This window comes from Acanthisitta chloris, unplaced genomic scaffold, assembly GCF_000695815.1.
Source record: "Acanthisitta chloris isolate BGI_N310 unplaced genomic scaffold, ASM69581v1 scaffold27544, whole genome shotgun sequence".
NCBI classification, from domain to species: Eukaryota; Metazoa; Chordata; class Aves; order Passeriformes; family Acanthisittidae; genus Acanthisitta; species Acanthisitta chloris.
The window spans coordinates 10,442-27,112 of NW_008670265.1; the positions used below are offsets into that span (position 1 = coordinate 10,442).

General features: G+C 47.2%; 1 protein-coding gene across 1 annotated transcript in view; it reads right to left on the reverse strand.

The window, feature by feature from the left end:
* Positions 1-16,671, reverse strand: part of MYO9A (myosin IXA) — a 26,902-nt gene that overhangs the window by 8,463 nt on the left and 1,768 nt on the right. Inside the window, exons 3-16 of the mRNA XM_009073627.1 lie at positions 16,034-16,156; positions 15,380-15,529; positions 14,399-14,709; positions 11,821-13,449; positions 10,562-10,643; positions 9,826-10,038; positions 4,962-5,074; positions 4,390-4,547; positions 3,775-3,998; positions 3,353-3,469; positions 3,020-3,208; positions 2,078-2,125; positions 1,295-1,406; positions 743-804 (exon numbers count right to left, since the gene is read on the reverse strand). Of these exons, the coding sequence (XP_009071875.1) occupies positions 743-804; positions 1,295-1,406; positions 2,078-2,125; positions 3,020-3,208; positions 3,353-3,469; positions 3,775-3,998; positions 4,390-4,547; positions 4,962-5,074; positions 9,826-10,038; positions 10,562-10,643; positions 11,821-13,449; positions 14,399-14,709; positions 15,380-15,529; positions 16,034-16,156 (3,531 nt within the window). The remainder of the gene's footprint in view (positions 1-742; positions 805-1,294; positions 1,407-2,077; positions 2,126-3,019; positions 3,209-3,352; positions 3,470-3,774; positions 3,999-4,389; positions 4,548-4,961; positions 5,075-9,825; positions 10,039-10,561; positions 10,644-11,820; positions 13,450-14,398; positions 14,710-15,379; positions 15,530-16,033; positions 16,157-16,671) is intronic.

The following is a 16,671-nucleotide window of genomic DNA, read 5'->3' on the forward strand; positions in this document are numbered from 1 at the left end:
TGAAAATACAAATGTATTCAAACATATATTTATCTTCAATGTATATATCGAGATTATTTCTTGGGATAAATGTACTCATGCTGTGTGTTGTGGAGGTTATCTCCTCGAGAAGCTTCACAGGGAGTGACAAAGCTTTGCACACGTTACTGTCCTGGCTCTATCCTCCTTCCTTTGGGCACAAAATAAGCTGTTTAAAAGAAACCCAATCAAATCTTGCTGATTCACTGTTAGCCAGTGTGACCTGCTGCATTCATTCCCTGTCCTCCACATCCTTAAATCCAGTACACAAGATTTGATTCCACTCTCAGGAGGACAGTGAGTGATTGAGCATCCTCCACCTGCCCCTTCCTCACTCACTGCCACCATGAGCCTGAGCAGGACCAGTGGGGTGAACAACAAACTGCATTTCCAAGAGTCACCCCACATTTCCAAACCCTTAAACACCAAAAAACGTGGCAATTTCCAGTTTTTCAGTGTGGTTACAAGGCAGGGAACAACACTGCAGCAGCTGCTGCATGACTGGGCAGACAGTGACTCATCACTGCGTAGTTCCCAAAATACACACAAACACCAAAGTGCTGGTTTGGAGACACCTCCAGGGACTTGTGGTCCAAGCTCCTGCTCAAAGGAGGGTTATTTGCCAGCATTATATCAAGTTCTGCACCTCCAGGAATGTTTATACAAACCTGGGATCACCTTCTGGAAGGTATTTCATGAAACAAAAGGAATGAGAGATCTTTACCTTTTTGGAGCACTTGGTTGTGGTTTTAAGACAGCACTTCTTGTGACAAGCATATTTACATACTGCAACAGAGGAAAAAGGAATGTTTAGTCATCTCAAAAGTCAGATTGCTGGAGAAATATGAATTCACACGAATTAAGTAGCTCCTCTCAGGACCAGCAGGTCAAAACCAGGTTGAATTCGCAATTTCCAGGGGCTAAGTCTATATTAGATCCACTCAAACAACAAAGATGCCTTTAAAATTAAAGGTCTCCTATTTATGTCCTTGGAACAATAAAACCCCCCGATAGATCAACTCTGACTGTAATCCATGAGTCAATCTGAGCTATCAGATATGGATACCCTCAAAGAAGTTGGAAATAACAACTCATTTGTATTCTCCCTGCACTGGACACCAGCCTGAAATCCCCAGGGTTGATATTGCCAAGCTAATCACAGCAGGGAGGGTTGGGACTAGATGATCTGTAAGGTCCATTCCACCCCTTAAATTCTGTGATTCTATGATCACTGTGACACAATCACATGAAAAACGACCAGAGAAAGGTTGCTTACATTTACAAACAGAAGCCCTGTCCATGATCCAGATCAAGGAGGAACAATATTCACAGTAGGTGGGGATGCTGTACTGCGTCGCCTTGAAAATGTGACCGTTGTGCTCTTCCACCTGTCATGACAAAGGTTGGGTGGTGAGAAAAAGGAGATGGGTGCTCAGTTTGCTGCAAAATGGGGAGCTGAACACAGTCAGCTCTCCAGCCTTCAGCTGTTACTTGCTTTTACTTGCTCTTTTATTCCCACTTTGGCCCAACAATTCCATAGACAATCTCAACAGTCATCCAGCCTGTATGGGAACCGAACCATCACGCAAACAGGATGGAAACTGAAGCTGACTGGACAACTTCTCCATGTTAAGAAGGTCTTCTATGCATCCATGGCCTCTTTTTGCCCTGCATCTGCATACTTCCTAGTACTGTCATATCCTTTAGGAAAACAGGAGGTGTAATGTCCTTCCATCTCCTGTATTAGTGATGCAAACAAACACACTATAAATTTATGCCGAAACCAGAACACTTTGTTATGCTCTTGGTTCATCTATAATAACTCTTGACATTACATGTACTGTCTTGACTGATGTGGGATGTGTTTTCCCAGAGCAACCCACAGTGATCATTCATCAAGCAAGCCAAATCCACCCTGACCATCTCTCTAGCACATTCTTTCATGGCTGAGGTGCAGATCTGAGCACGGGATGTGTCACGAGCAGGTCTCTTACTGCTCATCATTCTGGCCCCAAGGATGTTAATTTTTTGATGCTGAGGCACAGAATAGTCAACTCACCATATCTGCTTCCTTTTTTCTTCTCTTTTTTCGTTCTGTTTTTGGCACCTGTTACAAGAAAGAGATTTCAGTGTATTTACAAGCAATACCCCAAGGTAAAACTAGAGAGGGTTCATATTGAACGTTGCCCAGTTGCCTTGCAGCCCCATCCTCCAGAGCACCTGCAGCCCCAGGAGAGTCACTCTAGAAACTCTCCTATGGATCACCCTGTTTTTGGAATTTCACTGGACAACCATCCCCATCTTCATCTCAGGCTGAGCTTAGCTGCTGCTCCAGCTCCAAATCCAGCAGCAGTGACATAAAGCTCTCACATAAGAGACCCAAGGAGAACATGATGCTCAGCCTGGAGATCTGGGAGCAGAAGAGCCAGATGATGTGATACTTGTACAATAAACACCATCTCCCAAGCCCAGCCTGAGATCCTGTGGTTGTCCTCACAGACAATATAGAGCAGAAAGTGAGATCAGCTTTGTGACACAATGCAAGCTCTGACTGCTCTAGAAACTGTTCCCAAACCTAAGGACAGTCACTGCCCATGTCCCTTTCTCCTGCAACCCAACCCATGGTGATGTGTGTGTTCACTTGGGAAGTGGTCAGGAGAACAGGAAAGCTTGGATCTCTTCACTGGCCCTCAAAGGCTGAACACAACCCCCAAAACTGAAAGAGAAGCACCAGGAGCTGCCTTTCCAACCACCCACAGCTGGTTGCAACTTTCCCCTGGAGACAATATCTACACGTTGGTGTTGGCCAAGGCCCAGCTCAGCCCAGATGTGAACTGGGGCTTGCTGAGCCCAGTGACACACAACCAATGAGCCCTGCTTATGTTGTCCAGCTCAGCTTAAAGCAGAGAAGACAGCAGAGGTTCCCATGTGTCTACAGAGCACAACCCCATGGAAAGACAGTCCCCAAATCTTCAAGGGCCATAAGAAAAGTGCCAAGTACCTTCCCCGCAGTGTAGTCCAGGGGTTTGTACTCTGTCATATATTCATCCAGGAAGACTTTGAAGGTATTGACCCAGACTTTAACTGGAGACTCACTCCAGTCCCTTTGCTCAAGCCTCATGGTCTTCTCCAGAATCTGCTCGAATAAGGCGTAGAGGTCCTTGTAGCGGATGCTTTTCCCATCATCCACCTTTTAAGGAATCAGAAGCAAAAATGAAAAGTTATTTTCATACAGCCCAGATTTTTATGGAGCAACATCTATACCACCAGGAGGACCCAGAGCATCTTGTTTCTCCTGGAGGTGGAAGTTCTCACCCGTCATCCAGTTACTTACTGCCAATGCTGAGGAGTAAAAGCTGAAGATGTTTTGTCGGAATTCCTTCAATGCTTTCTTGAACACGACATCCACCAGCGTGTCCTTCTTGCTGTCCTCGTTATCCAGTTCATTCATCTGGGAAACCAAAGGGGTTTATGCACCCATGTCCCTCTTGCTGCAGCAGAGCTCTGTGTGAGATGAAGCAGCACTAACAAGCAGCTGCTCCACCATGGGCAGACCATGTTAATAATGACTACAAGATGGTTTCTCCTACATGCAAACCAAAAACATCTCTCAGGCCTGCCCTGGTGCACAGTGCACACCCTTAGATGAATTATTAGTGTTGCTCGTGCTGCCCTCAGGATAATTTTGACTTTGTTGCCTTTGTCTTCCCTCCAAGTCTGTGCTGATTTAGCTGGAGCAGTGAGGACAGGAGTTACCTTTTTCAGGAGAAACTCATCCATGCTCTTCAAGTCACTAGCACTGGTTAGGATCTGCAGGGAGTCATTCTGCCACTGCACAGGCTCCAGAGCCACATTGCTGATCTTGACACTGCGCTTGCGTTTCACTTTGGGAGAGGGTTCCTTGTTCTCCTTGAACTCTCGTCGGTAGATCCCAGACAGCTCAGGACTCCGTGGAGGGGTCAGGTGGTGAGGACCCAACTCTACAGGTGATAAAGAAATAGGGGAAAGAGATCACAGAGCAGATGAAAAATAATTGTGCCACTAAACCTGGGAGATGGGAATTGGAATAAAACCTGTGGAGCAGAAGAGCCCTGTGTGGTACTCACAGGAAGATTAAATGTCATTTCTCCTTTAGTTATTTCCTCCCTCAAGAAAGGAAACATCTGTCCACGTCCAGATGGTGGCCAGGAGGATTAGTGACATGGAATTCCTCAAGATCTGTTATGGATCCCACCCTCTACCCTACTTGCTGTCCCTCTGGTTTGATGCTGTCCATGAATTAAGACATGAACCAGCATGGACATTTCCCAATTTTCCAACCCAGTCCCTCTGCTCCTTACAACACTAGCACCACCCACCACCACCACTTACCTTCACCAAGCTGCAAGCCAGAAATCACCTCCCTGCCAGGACCTTCTTGCTCTGCATACAGCTCCAGCAGCTCAGACTGGGTAGCAAGTTTCTCCCGTGGGGTCTTCTTCTCTCCCTGCTTTCCCTTCCCCCAGAACCTCATCTTGGCTCGATGGGGCCTGGAAATAAGTCATGGAAAAAGGAACAGCCTTAACCAGGAAAATGTCCTTCTACACAAAACCACCCCAATTTCCTGGACCTTCCTGACGTTAGAGGAGGATTTAAATCCACACAACTTCTAATGGGGAAATCAGCTACCCATTCTCAGGAAAGGCAAGAAACAAGTTTCCCACATGCAACTGGGTAGTTTGGGATGGGATATCTGGGCCACGTAATCAAAACTTTACGGTGAGGTGAGCAGGACATCACTTTTAATTGCGCACGTCCATGGTCATGTAGGAGGGATGTGATGAGTAACTCGTGCAGGCTTTGGGTGGTGAGGCTCCAGAGGAGTGCAGGTAGTTCAATAAGGTGAGGGAGAGCATGAGGGATATGGGAGGGACTTGTCTCCCACCTCCAGCTGTGTTTCCTACCTCCCATCTGGAGCCAGGCTCTTCTGGGTGGCTGCCAACTTCCCAATCTCTCCCTGAGACATGGTTTTGTGCAGTTTGGCCTGACCTTCCCCCGAGGCGAAGCGCTGCACTGTCTGCAACGATTCCAAGCACAAAGGTTTAAAATCAAGACAGTTCTTGGGATGTCAGATGATTTTTTTGCCCCTAACAAAAACTTGGTATTTCACCTGTTCTAGCTCTATTTCTATTTGCCTACAGGTGAAAACCTACAGTCCTGTCGAGCCAGCACTAGAGAAATGTTTTAATGACTCCTAAAACAGAAAGGCAGTTCCCTTGCTCCAGCTCTGCATCAAGGTCCAACCTTCTTTCTTCTTGAGCAACCAGTGATGAAAATCAGTGTGCACCAAGCCCTGGGTCCTTATTGCTCAGCCTGCACAACTGTCCCACCATCCTGATCCAGACATCCTAGCTCTCTATCCCAGAAGGGTCATGTTAGCCATGAAGAAGTGATTTGTGGTGTTCCTAAGCCCCAAGGGAACCTTCAACCCTCTGGGTCTGTCCCAACAGAGCCTTCTCCTTCAACTCTTGTGAAGGACTTTACAGAAAAGAAGCACAAAGTCTTTGTGCCAAGGAGACATCAAAATGAACACTTTAAATTAAGATTTTTTTGCAGGTTTAACAGAAAATATCTCACTTTTACTACCATTTAAAATGCCCTGGGATCATTTTTAAGTGTGGAATAATTCAACCTAACAGGATTCCATGAAATAGCCCAGAACCAGTGTTGCCATATTTAAAAATATGTATCAATTTTTGTTCTATTTTCTACTTGCAGCTTTGATTTCGGAGCTGGATTCCTAGATGAGACATTTCCAACATGAGGAAAACAGGGAATGAGGTTGTATGAAAACATTTGGCAAGTGGTGGTCAAATATCTCCCACACCTTCCCATCACCTCAGCGTCTCAGCTGAAGACATGGAGTTTTTAAGCATTTTCTTTTCCTATATTAAAAATATTTTAAAATAGAATTTTATAAAACATAGGCTGCAGGAGAGTTACATTTATAGACACAACTACTCTTCTCCAATGTTTTATTCTTTCCCCTGGACTAACCTGTCCACCAGCCAGGAGATGGCAGCACAAGAGGCAAAATTACCACTGGGACATCACAAACTGCCTAAACCACCACGGGGGGTTTGTTCCTGTCATTCTTAAACATTTAGGTGATGATCACACAAACTGTGGATATACACTGGGAAAAAAAGAACTCAAACCACATATAAGTGATCTGCATCCAGCCCAAACTTACTACTTGCTTTAAAAATGATCTATTAAAATATTTGCCCCCAATGATATATTTTTGTCCTTGAGTAATTTCAACCTTTTGAACTTCCAGCTTTATAAAATAAGGACTAAAAGGCATTTTTGGCATAAGATCCTTCTGTTTGATGTTCTCCACCAATAAGCTCTGAAGGGGAAGGTCCTCACCTGGATGGGAAACCTTCTCAGATGTCAAGATGAGCATCAGCATCAGAAAATCCCTAGGCAGGGAACACCACAAGCATCATGTGTGGGCAACTGGCAGTAGCTGGGGGCCTGGAGTTGTCCCCTGGATGAAGAGGGGGCCACGTATTTTTCTCTGAAAGAGCAATCTGCTTTTCACCCACCCATGGGGTAACTATAGCCAAGTGACTCATCCCAGCAGGCAGCACTGCTGTGTACTGCACTGAAGATCTTCCTGAAGCCCAATGCTCCCTCTGAATGGCTTAGGACAAGAGATCTTCTTTCACTGCTGGCTCTACATCCATGCTTGGGATCAGCTGGTGACAGAGACTTGGAATGATAAGTGTCAATTCATGGCTTTAGACTGGGAGGGAGGAGCAAAACTCCTGGTTTGTTACCCAGGTCACTATCTCTAAGCATCTCTGCCAAAGGAGGATGCTCTCAGAAGGTATTTCTGGGGTGGTTTCTCTAGCCAAGGCTTGCAGTTTATTTGCTGAAGGAAAGCTCTCCAGGCTGAGGTGCAAAATGGAAGGGTGTTAATATGTGCTGACAACAGCCAGGAGCTGCTCCTCCCACTTGGACATGTACCACCACAAGGTAGCTTAATCCTTGGCTATTCCCTAGCCAAAAACTTGAGCAACCTTTGAATCATGGCCTTGTCAGGAAGCCCTTCAGCCTTAAAGGCACCTTGGAGTCAACTCTACCTGCAGCAGCAACCTCATGAACTGGTGCACCTTAGGTTTCAGCTCTGGCTGCAGATGTTCTTTGTATTTGCTGCTCTGGGATACCCCAGACATGGGTCAGGAACATCAGTTTCCAGTGGGCCTCTACTTACCAGCTGGGAAACACAGTCAGTGACTTGATGGCCAAGAAATCAATGAAACCAAAGGGTCAGACTGTGCAGCTGCTGAGCCATCACATGCTCAGCTTCACAAGGTCACACACGATTTCTCTTTCATCTATCCAGCAGCCCTTGGCCACTGAGCAGGACACTAAGAGAGCATTTTTAGAAAGTCATGGCTAGGGGCAGGAGCTTATGAAGGAGCTATTCACTCGCATGGATATCAGCCCACACGCGGTGGCTGCCTGACTTGGCTTCATGTGACCATCACAAGACACAACAAAAGTGTCTTCATAGACATCAACCTACTCAAGTTTGTACCCAAACCAACCCAACTTGCACCAGTCTGGTTTCATCATAGACTGCTACATCATCTGCAACACCCAACTGGGCTCTGCTAATAAATACAAAGAAACAGTCCTTAAATTTTGCTACTTGTGACGATTCTGACCCAGAAAAGCCACTAGCCAAAGGGCTGGTCCCAAACCTGCAACACAGAATACAGATGGAAACACTGTACACGTTGGCAGGACACATAGTCGAGGGCAGTGTGGAGCACGTGGCTTCATGGGCAGGGTTGGCTAGAAAGCAGAGCTCAACCACATGAGAGGTGAAAGTGTTGACCACCAGTTAGAGTCAGTGATGGACAACAGAGGGGAAGAGGGACACAGGAGAGACAAAAGAGTTGGCACTTACTACTACTTGCATGCAGTGAGAGCTGTTAAACCAGGTGAGTAGAGCCCCAAGAAGCACTTCCAAAGAGTGCAATGAGCCAGGATGCTCCCAAGGGTGGAGCTTGCCAAGCACCAGCCCAGCACCTTTTGCATTCCAGTGGGAATTATTTCTATGGCTAAATTTCCCCTTTGTAAGAGGGTAGACTTCAGGAGCACAGAACTCCAGGTATGGCATGGCCTGGCCCTCTCTGGGCTGCAGCACTTGGAGACATGACTTACTGGTGAACGCTGCAGTGCTGGGTTAAAGGTTGGACTCAGGGATCTTAGAGGTCTTTACCAACCTAAATGATTCCCTGATTCTATGTAAACCCCACACATTTTACTACCTAAAACTCTCCCTTTCCCAATCCACCTGCAGGGAGATGCACGAAGATGCAGCCAAGTGACCTCAGTTCATAAAGCTGCAACTTTGAATCAAATGTCAAGTATTCCTATCTCAAAATCCCTGGAAATTTATCAAGAACAAGTTTAAAAAAATATGGGAATTTGTAAATCTCTGCTCTCTTCTAGTGAGGAAATTATCCTGGGAGAAAAAATGTATCCTTTATAATAAAATCTGCTAACAGAAGAGTCATGAAAAGCCCTTGTTGGCCACGTGACTTTCTTGGAAAAGCAGATTTTAGGATCGCATGGGATGTTTGCTGGACCCACAGCAATGCTGCAGCACAAAATAAAGTGCTGGGTTTGTGTTTTGTTGGGTTTATACTCAGCTCCACATCCTGCACTGCATCTGGAGTACAGGAACAAGGAAGCTCCACCCAACACTCCACCTGAGCTCTCACAGCAGGAGATGATTCCCGGTGTTTATCCACACTTCTTCGGGAATGTATTTACACCTCAGGAAAAAAACCCCCCATGAGTGGGTTGGAATCTGTTGGCTTCTACTACTGCTGAAACATCTCAGTGTGTGATTTTCCAAAAGCAGCTTATGTGTGTGGGAGATTAAGCTCGAGATGCAAATGCTCTGCAGCTCAGGCTCATGTAGGCCCTGCCAAGGGACACCAGTCACTGTGTTTGAAAAAGCCTCTCAGGTTCTCTGTTTGGTTTTGTTTTATACACACTCTTAGACTCTCACTATATTTTTATTGCCCAATTTCCATGGTTTTCCTTTCTCTAAGGTACTGTCTGCCAGTATCGCTCAGACAACTGAGGGGGCAGAGGAGGTTGGGACTACATTATCTGTAAGGTCCATTCCAAACCCTAAATTCTATGATTCCTATGACTGAATGATCATTGGATACTGAGGCTAAGGATAAAAACTCAAAAGTAAAAAGTGGTGCAGGATTTATATAATTTCCTTTGCTGTCTGTTGCTTTTTGGACAATATTTACTTTCATTCTTTCTACGGATGTGTGTAGACCATTTTTTATCAAAAGGTTCCTAGGGGAACTTTGCTATTGGGTTAAACCCTCCCGAAATCGGCAGCTGTGCGACACAAGTTGCCATGCTCCAGGAAAGCTTTAGAGACTATGGAATCAAGACAGAAAACATCCCCTCAGCCAAGAAGTACAGGTTGGATTGAGCTCAGAGCAACTAGTTCAGTGGCAGGTGTCCCTGCCTGTGGCAGGGGGTGGAACTAGCTGAGCTTTACAGTCCCCTCCAACCCAAACAAGACTGTGATTCTACGATTCCACCATTTTGCCTCCGTTTCTGCTGTGTTGGCCAAGTTCACCCATCTATAGCATCCTTGGAAGTAGGAAAAGAAGCAGTGGAGGGATGAGTGCAGCTAAGGTTAGCAAAGAAAGGCTCCCGCAGCTCCGCTCGCTCCCTTGGTTTCATTTCCCCCATCACCTTGGAAAAAATTACCATTTCGGAGTCACTGTAACAGGCCTGCCCCAGCCGGGCTGCAGGCACCGCCTCGGGGTGAGGAGGTTGGTCAGAGGAGAGAAGGAACTCAAAATTGCCATCGTAATCATCTTCCTCCGTATCCCCCTCCCCATCAGCAAAAGTACCTCTAGTCAAGAAATCGGAGCGTGTCCGCGCCATGCGGGCTTTCTTTTTATGGGTCGGTCTGGGAACCTGCTTGACCAAAGGATAAAACAAAACACAACAAAACAAAAGGGTTTTTAAAAGAAAAGAAAAAAAAAAAAAAAGAAAAAAAGGAGATTCTACCCATGTTTGGCATCATTGTGTAGGCTTAAGACATCTCTGAGTGACACTGCACCCCATGGAGGGGATGTGGTATTGAAAAAAAGCAAAGGACCAGGAAGAACAAAAAAAAACCAGGACAGGACAGTGAAAATGGACAATCATGGAGGTTACTCAAACGGACGTTAAACCAAACCAAGACAAGACGGTGTTGGACAGTGTTTGCCATCAGGACCACGAGATCCTTTTTATCCAGAGCTGCTATGAATCAGTGATCTTTGTTTTTAAGAGAAGGTGTGAAGGTTGCTGTGCCATCACATCCCCCCCTTCCCTATCTATGTTTTGTGCTTCATACTTCACTTCTTTGAAGCTTTTGAGGGAAAACTGTCAGAATAAGGGTTTTTTTTTTCCCCCCCATTTCATGAAAAGGGAAAATAAACAAGCCACAACTCACCTCTCCTCTGCCAGACCCCGAAATCTTAAATGGCTTCTTTGCTAGTTCACCCTTGGACAGGCATTGATGATTTGCTTCTCTGCTGAAACACAACACAACAGAGATCTGTCACCTTCTCCCCAAAGCCTTCCCACCACTCCAGCTTGGCTTGTGGGAGTGTGGAAGTGCACAGGCCAAGACCAAATTGCAATTGGGGTTTCAGAATCGCTTGGAATTCTACAGGATTTGAGTTAATACCAAAGGACAAGAAGCTACAACGTTTTGCCTTTCAGCTCTACCTATTGGGGGGTTATGGATGGTACCTTTCTTTGCACTTTGGGATTCTCAAATGTGATTGTTCTGTTGCAGAATAAAAAGCAAAATATAGGAATTTTTAATGTTTTGTTTTCCCTGTGGCTTGTTCTGCGCATGAACCAGGAAAATAACTTTTAAACAGGAATCTTCTCCCTTCACAATGGCTCAGACACCACAAGACACTTGGGAGGTACCAACAGTTATCCCCTGGGAGCCTTGGGAAGGGCACAGTAGGATTTACAGGGGGTTTATGTCCTTTTTGAGCTATGTGGTTGAAACCACCCCAAAATTAGGCAAAGGCACCTTAAGCCACACAACAGAGTGGGAACAAATGTTGTCCCAAGACCTTCCTGCAGTCTCTGGACTCATCATTAAGCAATCAGAGCTGACTGACTGCTAAGCCCATTACACCTGTAATTAATTACATACGTGAGTGATACACTGTCAAATCCGTGTTCTCATCCCAAACTCTCTCCACAGAGTTGCTTGTTTTTAATCTGCAGTGCCAGACTGTCCAGAAGGTTTTGCTGGATGTGTTAATTATACAGTAAACAAGGAAAATCCTGGAAGTTTTTGCCTCATTGAGTCATTTCTATTCTCTTAGGATTCAAAAATCTTAATAACTTTGTCATCATCTTTTACCTTGAGAAGTAAACTCTTATCACTGTTCATTTAGGGTAAATTAAGGCAGTATTGGGCCTCTTTATTAACTCCCTTCACTTGATAATGTCCATGATTATCTCTCCTGTATAGAATGCTGTCAAAGATTGAGAGACTGCATGTTTCTTTTCCTCTGACCTCTGCCTGCTCGTTGCTAGAAGATCAAGAAACCTTTCTTTGTTTCCCCACAGGTTTTCTACAGTCTCCAGAAACAACATTCTGGACTACTCATATAACAAGGTCCCTAGCAGAAGAAAAAGCCTACAGAGAAAGCCTATGAGAAAGCCCACCCTCCTTTTACTCACTGGAGGCCGAAGGGATTGTCTTTCGGTGTGAAGAACATAGGGCTTGACCTCATGTCCTCAGTGGCCTGGTTGGGCACCCAGGGTTGCCGGAGACGCTCTGTCCTTGAGAAGTGACTGCCTGGGTGGTCCTTGGGGTCCAGAGATGGTTTGGAATGGCCTCGGGGTTCCAGACCTTCTCTTCGCTCTATGAACATGCTGACAGGTCGGTCCTTGGGGGCACTGTGGGCTGGAGAGCTTCCCCTGGTCCCAACAGTGAGGCCCTTGATGTCCACTGATGAGACTGGACTCACACCTGGAGTAGGGCTGTGCTCCCCTCTGCTCTGGGAGTTCAGGATGAGGACTGACTGAGGCCTGTTGTCTGTCTTTTTGGTTGGTTTGAGGGAGGGGTCCTTCATTCTGCTCTGCTCAGCCCTCTGCAAAGCCTCCACCCTCCCTTGCTGCTCGAAGGCTTTGCGCTGTCTTTCCAGAATTTCCTTCTGCTGACGGATCTGCTCCATCATCTCCTTCTCATTTTGCAGCTGAAGCTGTTTCTGCCGTTCCTCCTTCTCCACATTGAGCTTTTCCAGCCTCTTGATGACAGAGTCTGGAGAAAGGGCCTGTGCTGCTGTCACTGTCCCACGTTCCTCTCTCTTAGTAGAGGGCTTTTCCTCCTCCTCCTCTCCCAAAGCTTTGCCCTGGTCTGGTTCAGAGTCCTTCCTGACCTCAGAGAGTGTTACTGTCCTCTCCTCTCTTTCCACTGCTTTATTCCTCAGGTTATTCTCCATCAGTTTCACCTTCATGCTGTCTTGTGGCGGAACATAGAAAGTAGGTAAGTTGCTGGAAAGGAAGGTTTCTCTGGGATGCACCTTGTGCATAACATTCTGAGGGTCACCAACCATGTGCTCCTTCATGGTGAGGTTCTCAGGCAGCTCCAAGTCTGAAGGCATCTGTCTACATCCAGGTAAATTGCTGTTCACATCTGCTGCACAGAAAGTCTTCTCCTCCAGGTGAGCCTGGGGACTGCTAGGCAGGGAGTCCGTGGAAAGTGACTGCACATCGTGCTCATCTAAAGCTAAGGAGACGAGTTTATTACTTGGGGTATCTTCACAGCTTAACAACTCAAAGCTCCCTTGAGAGCTCTCGCTCTCGGGGGTTCCCTGAGGGGAATGAAGTGCCTCAGACACGAGCTCGGTGGACCAGCGCCGCTCTTCTGAAGGTGACAGCCCCCCCGTGGACCGCACCTTCAGCAGCTCCAAGCTAAATTTTGCCTGTTCCAGTTCACGCATCCTCCGACTTTCTCTTTTTGCACGAACCACTTTTTTCTGGTTGAGATCCTCCAGTGACTTGGGTCTCTCTCTCACAACCACCTCCTCTTCAGTGTCCATCCCGCTCTGGCTACTGGCTCTCTCGTACCTTTTGTACAGAGATGTATCCAGTGGGTCCACGTGATTCACCCGGTTATTCTCCATCAGTGATTTTTGCTGCTCTATAGCTCTCACTCGCTCTTCAAACGAGCCGTCCTCCCACTTAGACGGGTCGGAGCCCTTAATTTTCAAAACATCATCTGCCTCCAGTCCATCCTCTTCTCTACCCGACAGGCCGTTCTCCAGCTGCAGCTCTTTTAATCGCTGCTCTTTCAAGGCTCTAAACCTGCAAGAAAGCAGAAAACCAGGGTATTGAACCCATGTGCCCACTCAGGACCCTTCAAGGCATTGCACTGGTGGCATCTCATCACCAGTGCCATCATCACCACACTACCATCAGCAACTCAAGCAACCCTCCTGGCACATCTGGCACAAGGCAACGCGAGGGTACGCTCAGTTCTCAGTCTTCTCCTCTTCTGCCATCTAAGCTACCCAAGGCCTGCCCCAACGCACCTGAAAGCTCCCCTCGTGCCGATGGCAGCAGCTCCAGCCTCCATCCCTGGTCTAGCTCATTTGTAAGCTGTTGAAGCTAGAAAAGCTTAACCCATTGCACCCCCTTGGCTTCTCCGTCTTCGCCATCCTGCTTGGCCTGCCTCTGGAACAGTTAGCAGGCACTTGTGCCCGGTGCCAAGAGCTCTTTGCAGCTCCCAAATCTTCCACGCTACGTCAAGGTGCTCCACACCATGCAGGCAGCACCTCTGGAGCATGAATCATGACCTGTCCCGTGGCCAGTGAGCCAAGGCATGGCTGGAAACCCTGTCCCCTCCGCAGCGGCCGGCTCTAGTATCTCCTTCCCTTGCGAGCCAGCGCAGCAACCAGATCGGTGAGGCAATCTGAGTTAAAAATAGGCTACTTAAACTGGTGCTGCTGCCAAGGGGAAAAAAAAAAAAGCCCTCACGAGTATTTATGGCCTTGGCTTTGCACTGCCTACGTGCTCCAACCTGAAATAGGCTCTGCTTATTCTGAGAGCAGGACGCACAGCTAAATCAACTCCTTTGTTAGAAAGCGTGGACAAACAAAGGAGCAGGGCAAGGTCAGGAGAGGGTGATGGATGCCATGAGGGGACACCGTGCTCTGTAAGTCACCATAGTGCCTCAATTCACACCAAGCACCTCCTTCCCCAGTGAGCACCACCAGGTTAACACCCTCCTGGTGCACGGAGGCCGCGGCGTTACCTTTGTCGTGCCAGGTATCCCCGGCATGCTGCTTGCAAGCAGACAGCTTTGCTCCTGCGGGCAGCGTACGCCTGCCGGGCGCGGTGCCCTCGCCAGGTCGCCTGGATGCTGGTGGCTGCGTCGTGCCGCCGCTTGGCGTGCTCCCGCCAGCAGCTCTGGATGAGATGGGCTGCAAACTGCATCTGCAGGAACCTTCGCCTCTCCACGAAGCCGCGCCAGTGGGTCTGGAGAACAATGGCAGCTTTGTTGAGCACCAGAGGGTCCAGGGAGGGTTGGCCTTGTTTTCGGCTCTGGTAGCTACGCCAAAATCTCTGCAAACACAGCAGGTGGTTCCTTGTAACCGGGTGTTGTGTGGGGCTGCAACAGCACCTGTCCACCTGTTCTCCCCATTATTATGGCACTAGGAGTCAAACCACAGAATTTAAGGGTTGGAATGGACCTTACAGATAGATCATCCAGTCCCAACCTCCTGCCTTGGGCAGGGACACCACCTCACGAGATCAGGTTGCTCAAGGCTTCATCCAGCGTTTTGTTCACTGTGCCCTATAAATACTTTGGATACCTCTAATTGCTGAGCACATTACTGGCATGGCATTAGTAACATGCTCCAGAGCTGATTACTCCTTGATTTTAGCAGAGTTGAAAACTCAGTTGTGCAAAGGATATTCTGCTGCATATTTCCTATGAGCAGAGTTACAGATTTTCGGGTATCATAGAATCACAGAATTTAAGGGTTGGAATGGACCTCACAGATCATCTAGTCCCAACCCCCTGCCCTGGGCAGGGACATTTCCTCAACTAGATCAGGTTGCTCAAGGCTTCATCCAACCTGGCCTTGAACACCGCTAGGATTGGGGCAGCCACCACATCCCTGGGCAAAATAAATCCTGATTGTTAGCTCCTTCCTTGGCGAGGGGACCAGATTTTACCCATCAGAGCTGTAGGGTTGTAACCTGAAGGAAAGCAGGCACTGTGACCCACCTGGATGCTGATGGCAGCGTGCCGTAGGCTCAGGAACTGCCTCCTGCAGAGCATACTGCGGACCCAGCGCTGCAGCAGCGTGATCCGCCGCAGCACCTCCTGGTGCAGCAGGTCCTGCAGCAGCTGCCGCTCCCGTTCCTTCACGAAAACCTGGCCAAAACAAGACAAAAAAACCTAAAAAACCACTAGCATGGATAGCTTCCCAACTCATGAGCCAAATGATTTTAGTCCTCCTGGTTTGTGTGTCCTGCATGACCCAAGGAAAGTTGAGGAGTTGATTTGAGTGCAGTCACCTCTAACAGGTTTCTGCAGCTTCAACAACAGCCTGTGACTGTCCAAGCTCTGAATTACAGAGCTGCTGCTTTCCCATCAAGGGATGCAAAATGACAACCGTCGTATCGAGCTGTGCCTGCACACAGAGAGAGTTCTTTGGAGGCTGCATTGTTACAACAAGTCCTTTTTACGTTTGAACACAAAACAATATTATTCCTTACTATTTTGTGTTGATAATATTCAAAGTTTCGTTTAAGCCATTGACTTCTGGCAAACAACAAAAACACATGAACTAATTAAAACCACATATAAAGATGTTAATTTATCATAGGGAAGTGATATATGTGTTTCCTAAAGTTTGAGCTGTGGATGAACATTTACCATTGTTCTTCCAACTTGATAGTTGTCTGGATCGAGTTTTATCTTCCGGAAGAAATCATGGATATTGTGCTTAGATGGGCTGATTCCTTGTGGCAGGAGGACATGGAAATGGTTCACAAAATCCTGAGAAAGGAAAAAAGAAACACCAAGGTTTGGTTAGGTGGGTCCTGCTGTGTTCCTTCCTTCCATAAATAATGGATTTGCTCCACTGGCCACATGAAACAGGATCTCTGGAGTGTGCAGAAGGACAGATTGCATTTTATGGTCTGGGGAACACCAAGTTTCATCCATCATTTGTGGTTTGACGGGAAACACATCAAAGCAGGGACACAGCAACGTTCAAATGTTTTTCAGCGTGGGAGGAGATGTTCTGCAGGAGCCACGGGGTCATCCTGAGCAAAAAATGCTTCAAATCCTCAGCAAGGGCCACTGTGGAAGGGAGTTACCAGCACCTGCAAAGCATCTCTGAGGTGCTCCATCAGTTACTGCTGTGAGGACTCAAAGAGTGGAGGAGGTAAGAGAGGAAATATCCTCCCAGGTAAGGTTGGGATCCCTGCTCCCAGCCAAAAAATATCGAGCATTCTTCCTTTTCTAAACAGCTGCTGCGCAGGACATGACATCTGCCCCTGCAGCTGTCA